Here is a 17,400-nt window from a genome sequence, read left to right on the forward strand (position 1 = left end):
TATTATGTTGAAGCTACGAAATCTTTCCGTAAGACTTCTAGTCTATTTGTTATCTTTTCCGGTTCTAGGAAAGGCCACAAAGCTTCTGCCATTTCTTTGGCATCTTGGTTGAAATCTTTAATTCATCTTGCCTATGTTGAGTCGGGTAAAACTCCGCCTCAAAGAATTACAGCTCATTCTACTAGGTCAGTATCTACTTCCTGGGCGTTTAGGAATGAAGCTTCGGTTGACCAGATCTGCAAAGCAGCAACTTGGTCTTCTTTGCATACTTTTACTAAATTCTACCATTTTGATGTATTTTCTTCTTCTGAAGCAGTTTTTGGTAGAAAAGTTCTTCAGGCAGCGGTTTCAGTTTGAATCTTCTGCTTATGTTTTTTGTTAAACTTTATTTTGGGTGTGGATTATTTTCAGCAGGAATTGGCTGTCTTTATTTTATCCCTCCCTCTCTAGTGACTCTTGTGTGGAAAGATCCACATCTTGGGTAGTCATTATCCCATACGTCACTAGCTCATGGACTCTTGTTAATTACATGAAAGAAAACATAATTTATGTAAGAACTTACCTGATAAATTCATTTCTTTCATATTAACAAGAGTCCATGAGGCCCACCCTTTTTTGTGGTGGTTATGATTTTTTTGTATAAAGCACAATTATTCCAATTCCTTATTTTATATGCTTCGCACTTTTTCTTATCACCCCACTTCTTGGCTATTCGTTAAACTGATTTGTGGGTGTGGTGAGGGGTGTATTTATAGGCATTTTAAGGTTTGGGAAACTTTGCCCCTCCTGGTAGGAATGTATATCCCATACGTCACTAGCTCATGGACTCTTGTTAATATGAAAGAAATGAATTTATCAGGTAAGTTCTTACATAAATTATGTTTTTCTAATGTCTGTGAGTCCACAAGACCTTATTCTTGGGATTTAAATCACCTTGCCACCAGAAGGAGGCAAATGCACCCTACAACGGAGCTTTAAGTATCCCTCCCACTTTTTTCCAGTAGTTCTGTGCCTCGTCGAGGAGAGTGCAAGGATTGCAGTATTTGAATAATTTGAAGAGAATTTCAGAAGGATGTAGGTGTCACGCTGCTCTGCTGTTGCTATGGACACAGGCACTCCTCCTCCTATTGCTAGGAATACAGCAGTGTAACTGCATCACGGTGATGACATCACCGCCTGCCCTGTCTTCCCTATGTAAAGGCCTCAGTGTCTCTCTCTCTCTCCCTCTCTCTCTCTCTCTCCCTCTCTCTCTCTCTCTCTCTCTCTCTCGCTGTATATCTGTATGCTGAATTGCTGTATTGATTCACTGTTGCTGAACTCTGCCTGTTTTGACTACTCTGCTTGCCTTAACCTCTGGACTGCTTAACTGTTTAACTCTGCCTGTCTGACCATTCTATTGGTTTACCCCTGAACTATTATACTGCTGGATATCCTTTTGCTGCTGACTCCTGCCTATTTCCGGTCCTTCTATTGGTTTACCTCTAAACTGCCATACGGCTGGATTACCTTCCTGTTGCCGCTGAGTACTGCCCTGCTTGCTTTGAGTACTGCTTACCTCATTTTACAAAATCACTCTCTGCTCTGGGATATTTCCTATCATTCCACTTGACGCTGGGATAAGAAGACTACTGGCCAAGTTTGGTCTGATAGTGGAATATCCCAGGAGCATTACAGTAGGAGAGTACTTCTGGTGCAATGTAAATCTCCTCTCTGGAGTTTTGGTTACAGGCAAGTCACAGGTTTTGATAGCAGGTTAGTTAGTGTTGGCTCCCCTACCTGTACAATTTTTTTGATTAAGGCACCATCTTTACCTTTACTTTTTGCTCATATGGAGAAACTATTCTCATGTCTTCAGTCATGGCTGGAAGGTCAATGTAGAGAAGTGTTCTCTATCTCCTTTCAAAACTGTCTATGAAGCAGTTTTTGGCAGATCAATACAAGCTCAAACTTATGTCAGCCTATCAGAAGCTTCAGTCTCTATCCCTTCAGTGTATGGAGGTGGTATGTTCTATGGTGGCGGCGTCAGACGCTTGTGTATGTAGAGAAGGTGGAATGGTGGTCACAGAACCTGTCTCAAATAATTAATTTAAACCAGGAGACCAGATGTTCCCTTTCTTTGTGGATTTCTCCAGACCCATTGTCTGAGGGCTTTGGGTTTAATTGTCCAATGTGGGGGATAATCACCATAGATGCCAGTCTGTCTAGTTGGGGGGGGGGCAGTATTGGTGTCCTTGGAGAGACCAGTGTGTGTGATCGCACCTTGAGTCAACCTTAACCATAAATTGGAGTTCAGGACAATGTTAAATGCTCTATAGATGTGGTTTTACTTTGATTGATTGGTTCCATTAATCTATTTTCATTCAGACAATGTGACAACTGTGGCTTACATAAACAATCAGGGTGGTACCCACAGTTCCTTACGAAGAGAGAAGCGCTCTACCAGGAATGAACAACAGCTCAGTGGCTTGTTCTATGGCGATTTACCACCCGGAAGCAGCCTCTTTTAGACCAGTGTGCTTTTCACAGAAGAAAACTTTCCTGAAGTATATCAGTCTGATCCCGCCAAATAAGGTCAGTCCAGCCCCGAAATACCAGGCAATTCTCCTCTGAACAAGGAACATGACAACCCCAGACGATCGTTTCGGCCTCCTATGGGCCTCGTCAGTGAGGTGCAGCCACATTCCTCTAAGCACACTGGGCAAGGAATGGCTGCACCTCACTGACGAGGCCCAAAGGAGGCCGAAACGATCGTCTGGGGTTGTCATGTTCCTTGTTCAGAGGAGAATTGCCTGGTATTTCGGGGCTGGACTGACCATATCGGCGGGATCAGACTGATATACTACAGGAAAGTTTTCCTCTGTGAAAAGCACAATTGGGCAGAAAGAAGCTACTACCAGGTGGCAACCGGGCCATAGAACAAGCTATTGATGCTGCTGTTTGTTCCTGGCAGACTGCTACCCACAGTTCCTTAGCAATGCAGGTGGTTTCCTGCTTTGAGTTGGGCCAAGATGCATCGGTGCACAATTTTAGCCATTCATATCCCAGGAGTGGACACTTAATTGAATCACAAGCTCCCAAGATATGGGTCAAGATCAAGTGATACCCAGGCGGAAGTTTATATATTCCTTTATCAGTCCCTTGGCCATATCTAATACATCTGTTTACTCCAATTGTGCTTCTTCCTTTGTGTGGTGGCCAGAATCGAGCAGGGAGCAGCAATCCTGATAGCCCCAGCGTGGCCTCGCAGTACCTGGTACGCCGATCTAGTAAGTTTGAGTGCTCCCCCATGGTGCCTATCTCAGCGTCCAGATCTTTTCGCTCCAAGGTCCATTCTTGCAACCAAATCTCCAGTAACTCAAGTTGACTGCTTGAAGATTGCCTTTTTCTGAAAGGCTTCTCTGATTGTGTTATTGAGACTTTAATTCAGGCTCGTAAGATGGTTATGATAAAGAATTATCATAAGGTGTGGAAGGTTTACAGTTCTTGGTGTTCTGCTAGGGGTTACTCTTGGCATTCGTTGAGAATACCCTGTGTTCTACAGTTTCTTCAGGAGTGTCTAGATAAGGGACTATCGGTCAGTTCAATTTAATGTCATATTTCTGCCCTTTCAGCCTTTCTTCACAGGAAGCTAGCTCGCCTGCCTGATATCCAATCTTTTGTTCAATCTCTAGTTATTCAGACCTGTTTTCAAGCCGGTTTCTCCCCAATGGAGTCTTAATTTGGTTCTAAGAGTTTTGCAGTATTCTCCATTTGAGCGTATGCATTCTTTGGATATACAAATATTATCCTGGACGGTCCTATTCTTGTCAATTTCTTCTGTTTGAAGGGTGTCATAATTATTAGCTCTATCTTGTGATCCGTCTAATCTGGTGTTTTACCAGGATAAGGCTGTATTGCGAACGGTTCCAGGTTTTCTGCCGAATGTCGTTTCTCCAATCAACATTAACCAAAAGATCATTGTCCCTTCTTTGTGTCCTAGACCACAGTCTTCTACGAAGAGACTTCTGCATAATTTAGATGTAGCCAGGGCATTGAATTTTTATTTTTAGGCATAAATGGTTTTTTAGTCAGTCATCTAGCTTGCTTTGTATTCTGTAAAGAGCAAGGGCCAGAAGACTAATGCTGTGTCTTTGGTGTTTTGGTTGAGCAGTTTGATTTGTACAGCTGACATTGTGGCGGGTCAGTAAGTGCCTGCCAGAATGACTGCTCATTCTTCTTGTTCTATCTCTACTTCCTGGGCTTTCAAGAATGAGTTTTTGGTACAATGGTACATCAGACACTAGTACCTGGTAAATAGGTGCTTGCCTTATACCTTTTTGCCCCACTCATTTTTTCATGGACTCAACAGCTTGGGTATTGATTCTTGTTTGTGAGATTCTACGAACCTGCCCATTTTTTTGTCTGGTGGAAGCAGTTCTAGCTTGCACCTCTTTACCTTACTATCTTCCTTACTACTTTATTTCTGTCCTTGGCTATACAAACTACTGGGAGGGAAGGGGAAGTAGGAAGGATACTTAAAACTCTGGTGTAGGGTGTTTTTGCTTCTTCCTGGTGGCCAGGTGATGCAATTCCCAAGAGTAAGGTCTTGTGGACTCTAACAACCAAGAAAGAAATGCATATTTATCAGCTAAGAATAAATTGTTTTTAAGTTGTACATAATTGACAGCTTCCATACATCTATTTTCCATGCATACGAAGGTCTGAAGTGGAGCGGCCTAAACTTATTTTCCATGGTAGATTTACTATAAGACTGGTGACACTATCTTTTTGTATCGTCCAGAGACTTTTTTTTTATGTTCAGGATTTGAGTTTTTCAGTGGTGGTGTGAAAATATAATCACACTATGTATAGCCCCCCCTTTTTTTTTTTTTTTTAACTTTTTGGTACACTTTTTTTCTTTTCTTTTTTCCAAAACTGTCCTAAGTCAATTTCTAAGAGGTCAGTTTTTGATATCTGAACTAGAGCATAGGTGAAATAATCAGATGATTAGTAAACATGGTTATTTTACGTAGTTTCACCCATAATAATCCTGAAAATCTGGCCTTTTAGGGAGGCCTGAGGAGGGTTTGAAAACAAGTGTTTTTAGTAGATTTAGAAGTATGCTGGACTCTTAAAAGTAGGGTCACAGACACTTTTTTTTAGGTTTTTAAATTTGCATGAATGGTGTAATAAATTTCCTTGATAGTATTTTTTTTTTTATATAAAGCAACATTTGAAAAAATATATTGCTAAAGAAAAATAGAAACTTTCTTCTTTTTTTTTTTTTAACATTTGATTTAATCACTTGAGTTGCGAGATGGCTTTTCAAATAGAGCATCTGCCCACTCAGCATTATTGTTAAATATTTTTAGTCTCTCCTATTGTCAGTGGGCAATTTTGTCTTTCTCCAACATAGGTGTGTCCGGTCCACGGCGTCATCCTTACTTGTGGGATATTCTCTTCCCCAACAGGAAATGGCAAAGAGCCCAGCAAAGCTGGTCACATGATCCCTCCTAGGCTCCGCCCACCCCAGTCATTCTCTTTGCCGTTGTACAGGCAACATCTCCACGGAGATGGCTTAGAGTTTTTTAGTGTTTAACTGTAGTTTTTATTATTCAATCAAGAGTTTGTTATTTTAAAATAGTGCTGGTATGTACTATTTACTCAGAAACAGAAAAGAGATGAAGATTTCTGTTTGTATGAGGAAAATGATTTTAGCACCGTAACTAAAATCCATGGCTGTTCCACACAGGACTGTTGAGAGCAATTAACTTCAGTTGGGGGAACAGTGTGCAGTCTCTTGCTGCTTGAGGTATGACACATTCTAACAAGACGATGTAATGCTGGAAGCTGTCATTTTTCCCTATGGGATCCGGTAAGCCATGTTTATTACGATGGTAAATAAGGGCTTCACAAGGGCTTATTAAGATTGTAGACTTTTCTGGGCTAAATCGATTCAGTTTTAAAACATATTTAGCTTTGAGGAATCATTTTATCTGGGTTTATTGATATTATAATATCGGCAGGCACTGTATTAGACACCTTATTTCTCTGGGGCTTTCCCAAAGCATAAGCAGAGTCTCATTTTCGCGCCGGTGTGGCGCACTTGTTTTTGAGAGGCATGGCATGCAGTCGCATGTGAGAGGAGCTCTGATACTTAGAAGAGACTTTCTGAAGGCGTCATTTGGTATCGTATTCCCCTTTGGGCTTGGTTGGGTCTCAGCAAAGCAGATACCAGGGACTGTAAAGGGGTTAATAGTGTTAAAACGGCTCCGGTTCCGTTATTTTAAGGGTTAAAGCTTCCAAATTTGGTGTGCAATACTTTTAAGGCTTTAAGACACTGTGGTGAAAATTTGGTGAATTTTGTACAATTCCTTCATGTTTTTTCGCAATTGCAGTAATAAAGTGTGTTCAGTTTAAAATTTAAAGTGACAGTAACGGTTTTATTTTAAAACGTTTTTTGTACTTTATTATCAAGTTTATGCCTGTTTAACATGTCTGAACTACCAGATAGACTGTGTTCTGAATGTGGGGAAGCCAGAATTCCTGTTCATTTAAATAAATGTGATTTATGTGATAATGACAATGATGCCCAAGATGATTCCTCAAGTGAGGGGAGTAAGCATGGTACTGCATCATTCCCTCCTTCGTCTACACGAGTCTTGCCCACTCAGGAGGCCCCTAGTACATCTAGCGCGCCAATACTGCTTACTATGCAACAATTAACGGCTGTAATGGATAATTCTGTCAAAAACATTTTAGCCAAAATGAACCCTTGTCAGCGTAAGCGTGGCTGCTCTGTTTTAGTTACTGAAGAGCATGACGACGCTGATATTAATATCTCTGAAGGGCCCCTAACCCAATCTGAGGGGGCCAGGGAGGTTTTGTCTGAGGGAGAAATTACTGATTCAGGGAACATTTCTCAACAGGCTGAACCTGATGTAATTGCATTTAAATTTAAGTTGGAACATCTCCGCATTCTGCTTAAGGAGGTATTATCCACTCTGGATGATTGTGAAAAGTTGGTCATCCCAGAGAAACTATGTAAAATGGACAAGTTCCTAGAGGTGCCGGAGCTCCCAGAAGCTTTTCCTATACCCAAGCGGGTGGCGGACATTGTTAATAAAGAATGGGAAAGGCCCGGTATTCCTTTCGTCCCTCCCCCCATATTTAAAAAATTGTTTCCTATGGTCGACCCCAGAAAGGACTTATGGCAGACAGTCCCCAAGGTCGAGGGAGCGGTTTCTACTTTAAACAAACGCACCACTATACCCATAGAGGATAGTTGTGCTTTCAAAGATCCTATGGATAAAAAATTAGAAGGTTTGCTTAAAAAGATGTTTGTTCAGCAGGGTTACCTTCTACAACCAATTTCATGCATTGTCCCTGTCACTACAGCCGCATGTTTCTGGTTTGATGAACTGATAAAGGCGCTCGATAGTGATTCTCCTCCTTATGAGGAGATTATGGACAGAATCAATGCTCTCAAATTGGCTAATTCTTTCACCCTAGACGCCACTTTGCAATTGGCTAGGTTAGCGGCTAAGAATTCTGGGTTTGCTATTGTGGCGCGCAGAGCGCTTTGGTTGAAATCTTGGTCGGCTGACGCGTCTTCCAAGAACAAGCTACTAAACATTCCTTTCAAGGGGAAAACGCTGTTTGGCCCTGACTTGAAAGAGATTATCTCGGATATCACTGGGGGTAAGGGCCACGCCCTTCCTCAGGATCGGCCTTTCAAGGCGAAAAATAGACCCAATTTTCGTCCCTTTCGTAAAAACGGACCAGCCCAAAGTGCTACGTCCTCTAAGCAAGAGGGTAATACTTCTCAAGCCAAGCCAGCTTGGAGACCAATGCAAGGCTGGAACAAGGGAAAGCAGGCCAAGAAGCCTGCCACTGCTACCAAGACAGCATGAAATATTGGCCCCCGATCCGGGACCGGATCTGGTGGGGGGCAGACTCTCTCTCTTCGCTCAGGCTTGGGCAAGAGATGTTCTGGATCCTTGGGCGCTAGAAATAGTCTCCCAGGGTTATCTTCTGGAATTCAAGGGACTTCCCCCAAGGGGGAGGTTCCACAGGTCTCAGTTGTCTTCAGACCACATAAAAAGACAGGCGTTCTTACATTGTGTAGAAGACCTGTTAAAAATGGGAGTGATTCATCCTGTTCCACTAAGAGAACAAGGGATGGGGTTCTACTCCAATCTGTTCATAGTTCCCAAAAAAGAGGGAACGTTCAGACCAATCTTAGATCTCAAGATCTTAAACAAGTTTCTCAAGGTTCCATCTTTCAAGATGGAAACCATTCGAACTATTCTTCCTTCCATCCAGGAGGGTCAATTCATGACCACGGTGGATTTAAAGGATGCGTATCTACATATTCCTATCCACAAGGAACATCATCGGTTCCTAAGGTTTGCATTCCTGGACAAACATTACCAGTTCGTGGCGCTTCCTTTCGGATTAGCCACTGCTCCAAGGATTTTCACAAAGGTACTAGGCTCCCTTCTAGCGGTGCTAAGACCAAGGGGCATTGCAGTAGTACCTTACCTGGACGACATTCTGATTCAAGCGTCGTCCCTTCCTCAAGCAAAGGCTCACACGGACATTGTCCTGGCCTTTCTCAGATCTCACGGCTGGAAAGTGAACGTGGAAAAGAGTTCTCTATCCCCGTCAACAAGGGTTCCCTTCTTGGGAACAATTATAGACTCTTTAGAAATGAGGATCTTTCTAACAGAGGCCAGAAAAACAAAACTTCTAGACTCTTGTCGGATACTTCATTCCGTTCCTCTTCCTTCCATAGCTCAGTGCATGGAAGTGATCGGGTTGATGGTAGCGGCGATGGACATAGTTCCTTTTGCGCGCATTCATCTAAGACCATTACAACTGTGCATGCTCAGTCAGTGGAATGGGGACTATACAGACTTGTCTCCGAAGATACAAGTAAATTAGAGGACCAGAGACTCACTCCGTTGGTGGCTGTCCCTGGACAATCTGTCTCAAGGGATGACGTTCCGCAGACCAGAGTGGGTCATTGTCACGACCGACGCCAGTCTGATGGGCTGGGGCGCGGTCTGGGGATCCCTGAAAGCTCAGGGTCTTTGGTCTCGGGAAGAATCTCTTCTGCCGATAAATATTCTGGAACTGAGAGCGATATTCAATGCTCTCAAGGCCTGGCCTCGGCTAGCGAGGACAAAGTTCATACGGTTTCAATCAGACAACATGACAACTGTTGCGTACATCAACCATCAGGGGGGAACAAGGAGTTCCCTAGCGATGGAAGAAGTGACCAAAATCATTCTATGGGCGGAGTCTCACTCCTGCCACCTGTCTGCTATCCACATCCCAGGAGTGGAAAATTGGGAAGCGGATTTTCTGAGTCGTCAGACATTGCATCCGGGGGAGTGGGAACTCCATCCGGAAATCTTTGCCCAAGTCACTCACCTGTGGGGCATTCCAGACATGGATCTGATGGCCTCTCGTCAGAACTTCAAAGTTCCTTGCTACGGGGCCAGATCCAGGGATCCCAAGGCGGCTCTAGTGGATGCACTAGTAGCACCTTGGACCTTCAAACTAGCTTACGTGTTCCCGCCATTTCCTCTCATCCCCAGGCTGGTAGCCAGGATCAATCAGGAGAGGGCGTCGGTGATCTTGATAGCTCCTGCGTGGCCACGCAGGACTTGGTATGCAGATCTGGTGAATATGTCATCGGCTCCACCTTGGAAGCTACCTTTGAGACGAGACCTTCTTGTTCAGGGTCCGTTCGAACATCCGAATCTGGTTTCACTCCAGCTGACTGCTTGGAGATTGAACGCTTGATTTTATCGAAGCGAGGATTCTCAGATTCTGTTATCGATACTCTTGTTCAGGCCAGAAAGCCTGTAACTAGAAAGATTTACCACAAAATTTGGAAAAAATATATCTGTTGGTGTGAATCTAAAGGATTCCCTTGGGACAAGGTTAAGATTCCTAGGATTCTATCCTTCCTTCAAGAAGGATTGGAAAAAGGATTATCTGCTAGTTCCCTGAAGGGACAGATTTCTGCCTTGTCGGTATTACTTCACAAAAAGCTGGCAGCTGTGCCAGATGTTCAAGCCTTTGTTCAGGCTCTGGTTAGAATCAAGCCTGTTTACAAACCTTTGACTCCTCCTTGGAGTCTCAATTTAGTTCTTTCAGTTCTTCAGGGGGTTCCGTTTGAACCCTTACATTCCGTTGATATTAAGTTATTATCTTGGAAAGTTTTGTTTTTAGTTGCGATTTCTTCTGCTAGAAGAGTCTCAGAATTATCTGCTCTGCAGTGTTCTCCTCCTTATCTGGTGTTCCATGCAGATAAGGTGGTTTTACGTACTAAACCTGGTTTTCTTCCAAAAGTTGTTTCTAACAAAAACATTAACCAGGAGATTATCGTACCTTCTCTGTGTCCAAAACCAGTTTCAAAGAAGGAACGTTTGTTGCACAATTTGGATGTTGTTCGCGCTCTAAAATTCTATTTAGATGCTACAAAGGATTTTAGACAAACATCTTCCTTGTTTGTTGTTTATTCAGGTAAAAGGAGAGGTCAAAAAGCAACTTCTACCTCTCTCTCTTTTTGGATTAAAAGCATCATCAGATTGGCTTACGAGACTGCCGGACGGCAGCCTCCCGAAAGAATCACAGCTCATTCCACTAGGGCTGTGGCTTCCACATGGGCCTTCAAGAACGAGGCTTCTGTAGATCAGATATGTAGGGCAGCGACTTGGTCTTCACTGCACACTTTTACCAAATTTTACAAGTTTGATACTTTTGCTTCTTCTGAGGCTATTTTTGGGAGAAAGGTTTTGCAAGCCGTGGTGCCTTCCATTTAGGTGACCTGATTTGCTCCCTCCCTTCATCCGTGTCCTAAAGCTTTGGTATTGGTTCCCACAAGTAAGGATGACGCCGTGGACCGGACACACCTATGTTGGAGAAAACAGAATTTATGTTTACCTGATAAATTTCTTTCTCCAACGGTGTGTCCGGTCCACGGCCCGCCCTGGTTTTTTAATCAGGTCTGATAATTTATTTTCTTTAACTACAGTCACCACGGTACCATATGGTTTCTCCTATGCAAATATTCCTCCTTAACGTCGGTCGAATGACTGGGGTGGGCGGAGCCTAGGAGGGATCATGTGACCAGCTTTGCTGGGCTCTTTGCCATTTCCTGTTGGGGAAGAGAATATCCCACAAGTAAGGATGACGCCGTGGACCGGACACACCGTTGGAGAAAGTAATTTATCAGGTAAACATAAATTCTGTTTTTATAGGACTGATTGACCTGCATTTGTTCCCGTGTAAGTAAAATAACATTCATGTATCCTATATATTGCAGTTCACCCAGAACAGCTTCCTCAGAGGCCGTGGATTACATTAAAAGAACGAGACCAAATTCTTCCCTCAGGTATTTGGCATTGTTTTATCTGTTCTGCCTGTTCATATAATTTGTTGATAGATTCCAAGAAACCTTAAGGCATTTCACTCTGTCCTTGTGATGTTTTGAGTGCTTTATAATGAGACCGTACAATAGAACCGTATATATTTTTAAGAATGTGCAGCTATTTTTTTACTTTAATGCACAGCAGTTTTGGTCAGAGTTTAAAAAGACAGAGACGTAATACACTATGAACTATTTGCATTGTAGTAGTGCTATATAATTGATCAGGCTGATTTTTATACATGTTAACTGCCATAACTAGTTATAATGGAATATAGACATTTTTAAAAATATTAAGTTAAATGAAAAATAAAGCACTTGGGCTTCAATGGTATGTGAAAAATATAATTTAATAATTTCTAGTGTAATTTATTCTATGGTAGCACTTATAGTATTGTGCTTTTTTGGTGTTTGTAAAAACTAAAAACTTCACACAAATCTGCAGTTTGTCTCTCCTTCCTTATATGCCCCGTGTGTGTTTTTTGTGTAGTAATTTCTTCTACTTTTTGAAGGGTTACATCGTTTTTGTTTTTTGAAGACCCTTTTTGCTGAATCTTCTCTATATAAGGCCCTACCACTCCTTAATCCTGCATTAGGTCAATGAATAAGATTTCTAAGCACATTTCAACTTCGATTTCCCTTTGTACAGTAACAGAAGCATGTATCTCCATATATTTCTTTCCTATGACATGGAGTGTCCACGTTTCATTCCATCTACTAGTGGTATATTCACTCCTGGCCAGCAGGAGGTGGCAAAGAGCACCCCAGCAGAGCTGTTGAGTATCTCTTCTCTTACTCATAATCCCCAGTAAATTTTTGCCTTGATCGGGAGGATGGCGAAGAAGGTGTCTGAAGATTTTAACCATTTTATGGGTACTTTTCCCTGCAAGCAAGGATTGGGGCTTAGCTCTGTCCATGTCAATCTCTTTAGTAAGAGTAATGGTGGTGAGGTAGTCTTTGCATACCTACCAACATATATGCTACCCCTTTATAGAAAACCAAGGTTGGTTACCCTGTTTATTTTTGTACTTCAGGTCTCTGTCAGGATAAGGATTTTCCATCACACCTGAAGTTGGTGAGAAGAATGAAGACTTCTAACCGTGAGTCCCTCCCTTGCCCCCATGGCTGAGTAGTCTGTGGCATTACTGTGGGTAGGGGACTTTCATTTTATTGTTGGTTATCTCCCTAGTGGGGGTGGGCAACGAGGGAGGGTGACATTAGGTGCACTTGTATGGGTTGCTTCTGGTGGAAGCTGTTTTACTTCAGTGCATATACTCTCCTCCGCTGCGGTGACTCCGTTTTCTTATTCATCATATGATCGGAGATTTTCGCCTGCTTGTACATAAGTTTACTTTTATTTTGACCTGTTCTCTACAGCTTCTCTTGAGGCATGTATGACCAGACTAATGCTAGTGTATGTTTTCTATTACAGATTTCGTCATGGCACCATTTTAATTATCATAGGGCCCCCGCTACCTAATTGATTTTGGTGTTGGGGTTAAAGCTTTTTCCTGCCGTGAGACAGTTTGGCGCGCCCTTAACACTGTATGACTTTTCCATCCTAAGATAGGGAGAGTCCACGGCTTCATTCCTTACTGTTGGGAAATACAACACCTGGCCACCAGGACGAGGCAAAGACACCCCAGCCAAAGGCTTATATATCTCTCCCACTTTCTCATAACCCCAGCCATTCTTTGCCTTTCGTCACGTTAGGAGGTGGCAGAGAAGTGTCAGAAAATTCGGAGAGTCCTAAAAAAGGTTATCTGCCCTTCGAGATAGGACTGGAGTTTTAAGTAGTCATGTCAGCCTCTCAGTGAGAGTATTAATGAAAGTTAGTCTGGAGATGCAGGGAACGTTTTTCTGCGAAACCATCCAGACTACTGCTAACAGCTCCTAAGCAATCGGTGTTGACGAGTTTTACTGCCTGCTTTCTTTCACTCAAGTCCATGTCAGGAGCGCTGCTATAAGACTGTCACACTTGAGAGGCTGTGTTCTGTTCCAGATCATGGATCCTGGAGGTAAGAGAGTTTACATTTTTACATATAAAAAGCTATAACGGGGTCACACTGTGGCTCCTTTATACCTTGATAGGGAGGGTCCAGGGTTAATATCCTCTGAAGCAGGTTTATTGAAAAGTTGGGGTTAATTAATCAGTGTATTATTTACATGCTGCTTTGTGTGATTTTTTTTTTCCCGGTCTGATGGACTGTTTCTTTCATCTAATTGGCAAGAGACCATGAGCTAGTGACGTATGGGATATACAATCCTACCAGGAGGGGCAGAGTTTCCCAAACCTCAAAATGCCTAAATACAGATTTCGTCATGGCACCATTTTAATTATAGGGCCTCCGCTACCTAATTGATTTTATTTAATAATTTTCAGAGGTGATTCCTCTACGGCAGCAGCTACTCCGGTTTCAGGGAGGAGATTCATGATGGCTAAATATTGTTCCCAATCTCAGTTTTTACTGGGAACTTACATTCAATAGACGTACTAGGAGTGTGAGTGCACATTAGTGTATCTCTTGGACAAGTTTACATAGCGGTAAAATGTCCTCATCATGAAGTACTTTTGTGTGGGTGAACACTAAGTCCTGCCGGGACCATCTGCTATTGCGCTGTTCTATTATGACAGCGAACAGCATTTTGCATTTAATTTCAGGTAGATTCCTGATCTTTACTCAAGACGCCGGATGCCTATCTGTCCTGCGGTGGTGTTGGGGTTAAAGCTTTTTCCTGCCGTGAGACAGTTTGGCGCGCCCATAACACTATGACTTTTCCATCCTAAGATGGGAGAGTCCACGGCTTCATTCCTTACTGTTGGGAAATACAACACCTGGCCACCAGGACGAGGCAAAGACACCCCAGCCAAAGGCTTATATATCTCTCCCACTTTCTCATAATCCCAGCCTTTCTTTGCCTTTCGTCACGTTCGGAGGTGGCAGAGAAGTGTCAGAAAATTCGGAGAGTCCTGAAAAAGGTTATCTGCCCTTCAAGATAGGACTGGAGTTTTAAGTAGTCATGTCAGCCTCTCAGTGAGAGTATTGATGAGTTAGTCTGGAGATGCAGGGAACGTTTTTCTGCGAAACCATCCAGACTACTGCTAACAGCTCCTAAGCAATCGGTGTTGACGAGTTTTACTGCCTGCTTTCTTTCACTCAAGTCCATGTCAGGAGCGCTGCTATAAGACTGTCACACTTGAGAGGCTGTGTTCTGTTCCAGATCATGGATCCTGGAGGTAAGAGAGTTTACATTTTTACATATAAAAAGCTATAACGGGGTCACACTGTGGCTCCTTTATACCTTGATAGGGTCCAGGGTTAATATCCTCTGAAGCAGGTTTATTGAAAAGTTGGGGTTAATTAATCAGTGTATTATTTACATGCTGCTTTGTGTGATTTTTTTTTTCCCCGGTCTGATAGACTGTTTCTTTCATCTAATTGGCAAGAGACCATGAGCTAGTGACGTATGGGATATACAATCCTACCAGGAGGGACAGAGTTTCCCAAACCTCAAAATGCCTAAATACACCCCTCACCACACCTACAATTCAGTTTTACTAACTTTGCCTCCTATGAGGATGTGTGAAGTAAGTTTGTGCTTGATTTTCTTCTGTGATATGCGCTTCTCAGCATTTTGAAGCCCGTTTCCCCTCTGAGTACAGTGAATGTCAGAGGGATGTGTATCACCTTTTGATTCTATGGTTTTCCTCATGTGAAATCTTTTCAAAGGTTCTGTTATCGGTCGTAGAGCTTCATCTCCTACCTCCCTTTTCAGATCGACGATATACTCTCATATTCCATTACCTCTACTGTTACTTTTTCAGTACTGGTTTGGCTATCTGCTATATGTGGATGGGTGTCTTTCTGTAAGTATGTTTTCATTACTTAAGACACACTCAGCTATGGTTTGGCACTTTATGAATTAATAAAAAGTTTTAAATATATGTATTGTACTTATATTTGCCATGAGTCAGGTTTATGTATATTTCCTTTTGCAGACTAACAGTTTCAAAATTGGGAAACCTATTTAGGAAGTTAGTTTTTCTTACCTGGGGTATAGTCTGTCTTCAAATTGACTGGCAAAATTAGGCTCGCAAGGTCGTAAAATTTTGATGCATGTTGCATCATTCGTGGCGCGAGAATTTTTTTTCCCCCTTTGTACAGTAACAGAAGCATGTATCTCCATATATTTCTTTCCTATGACATGGAGTGTCCACGTTTCATTCCATCTACTAGTGGTATATTCACTCCTGGCCAGCAGGAGGCTGAAAAGAGCACCCCAGCAGAGCTGTTGAGTATCTCTTCCCTAACTCATAATCCCCAGTAAATTTTTGCCTTGATCGGGAGGATGGCGAAGGTGTCTGAAGATTTTAATCATTTTATGGGTACTTTTCCCTGCAAGCAAGGTTTGGGGCTTAGCTCTGTCCATGTCAATCTCTTTAGTAAGAGTAATGGTGGTATTTAGCAGTTGGAAGATAGATGCAAATTCATTATTTCCGGCGTCTTAGTTGACGCAGGGTTTCCTTGCATCTGCCATGATGCGAGTTGCGTCATTTCCGAATGCTGTTAGCGCCAAAAATGTTTCCGTTGTGCATCATACTTGGCGCCAAATAATTTGATTATTTTTTTTCCCCATTTCTGAAACTGCCATATAAGGAAACAGATTGTTTTGCTTTGTTTTTTTCTCTCTTACATTTGCAAGATGTCTCAATCTGATCCTGTCTTAGAAACCACTGTTGATCCCTGTTGCCTGATAACAATTCTTCCAATGCTAAGTGCATCTGTTGTAACTTAGCGGAGATTATATCTCCAGCTGTGGTATGTAATAGTTGTCATAAGCTTTTACAAGCAGAGAATGTATCCATCAGTACTAGTGCAATGCCTTTTATTCCTTCAACATCTATTGTACATGATATCTCTGTGAATATAAAAGATTTTAATCGCCAATGCGATTCAGAAGGCTTTGTCTGCTATTCAGCCTTCTAATAAACGTAAAAGGTCTTTTAAAACTTCTCATAAAGTTGATGAAATTTCAAATGACCGACAACATACTGAATTATTCTCCTCGTGATGAGGATCTATCTGTTTCAGAAGATCCTACCTCAGATATTGACACTGACAAATCTACTTATCTCTTTAAGATGGAGTATATTCCTTGTTAAAAGAGGTGTTGATTACTTTGGATATTGAGGAAACTAGTCCTCTTGATATTAAAATTAGTATCCCTTGCCAGCAAAAATTCCCCAAAGTTGATGGGGGCTATTTCTACTCTTGCCAAACATACTACTAACCCTATGGAAGATAGTACTTCCTTTAAGGACCCTTTAGATAGGAAACTTGAATCTTATCTACAGGCTAATCATTTTATCTGTGGTGATATTTTTTATATCATCAAAATTGATGTTAAATCTATATCTTTAGCTATTTTAGCTAGAAGAGCTTTGTGGTTCAAATATTGGAATGCTGACATGGTAGTCTAGATTACTATCTCTTTCCTTCCAAGGTAATAATTTATTTGGTTCTCAGTTGGATTCAATTATTTCAACTGTTACTGGGGGGAAGGGAGTTTTTTACCTCAGGATAAAAGATCTAAGGGTAAATCTAAAACTTCTAATTGTTTTCGTTCTTTTCGACGGAATAAGGAACAGAAAGCCAATCCTTCCCCCAACGAATCTGGTTCCAATTGGAAACCCTCTTCAAGTTGGAATAAATCCAAGCCTTTTCAGAAACCAAAGCCAGCCCCCAAGTCTGCATGAAGGTGCGACCCTCATTCCAGCTCAGCTGGTGGGGGGCAGATTAACATTTTCCAAGACATTTGGGCAGTTTCAGAGTATGACCTCCTGTGAGAAAATTTTCTTTCTCTCACGCGTTCCAGCAAATCCAGTGAAAGCTCAGGCCTTTCTGAAGTGTTTCAGATCTAGAGCTTTCAGGGGTAATTATTCCAGTTATGTTTCAGGAACAGGGTCTGGGGTTTTA

At 42.1% G+C, this 17,400-nt stretch overlaps 1 protein-coding gene across 1 annotated transcript in view; it reads left to right on the forward strand.

The window, feature by feature from the left end:
* CNOT6L (CCR4-NOT transcription complex subunit 6 like) overlaps nucleotides 1-17,400 on the forward strand; it is a 334,298-nt gene that overhangs the window by 208,272 nt on the left and 108,626 nt on the right. Inside the window, exon 6 of the mRNA XM_053703299.1 lies at nucleotides 11,321-11,389. Within this exon, the coding sequence (XP_053559274.1) occupies nucleotides 11,321-11,389 (69 nt within the window). The remainder of the gene's footprint in view (nucleotides 1-11,320; nucleotides 11,390-17,400) is intronic.

The sequence above is a fragment of the Bombina bombina genome, chromosome 2 (genome assembly GCF_027579735.1).
Source record: "Bombina bombina isolate aBomBom1 chromosome 2, aBomBom1.pri, whole genome shotgun sequence".
In the NCBI taxonomy this organism is placed as follows: Eukaryota; Metazoa; Chordata; class Amphibia; order Anura; family Bombinatoridae; genus Bombina; species Bombina bombina.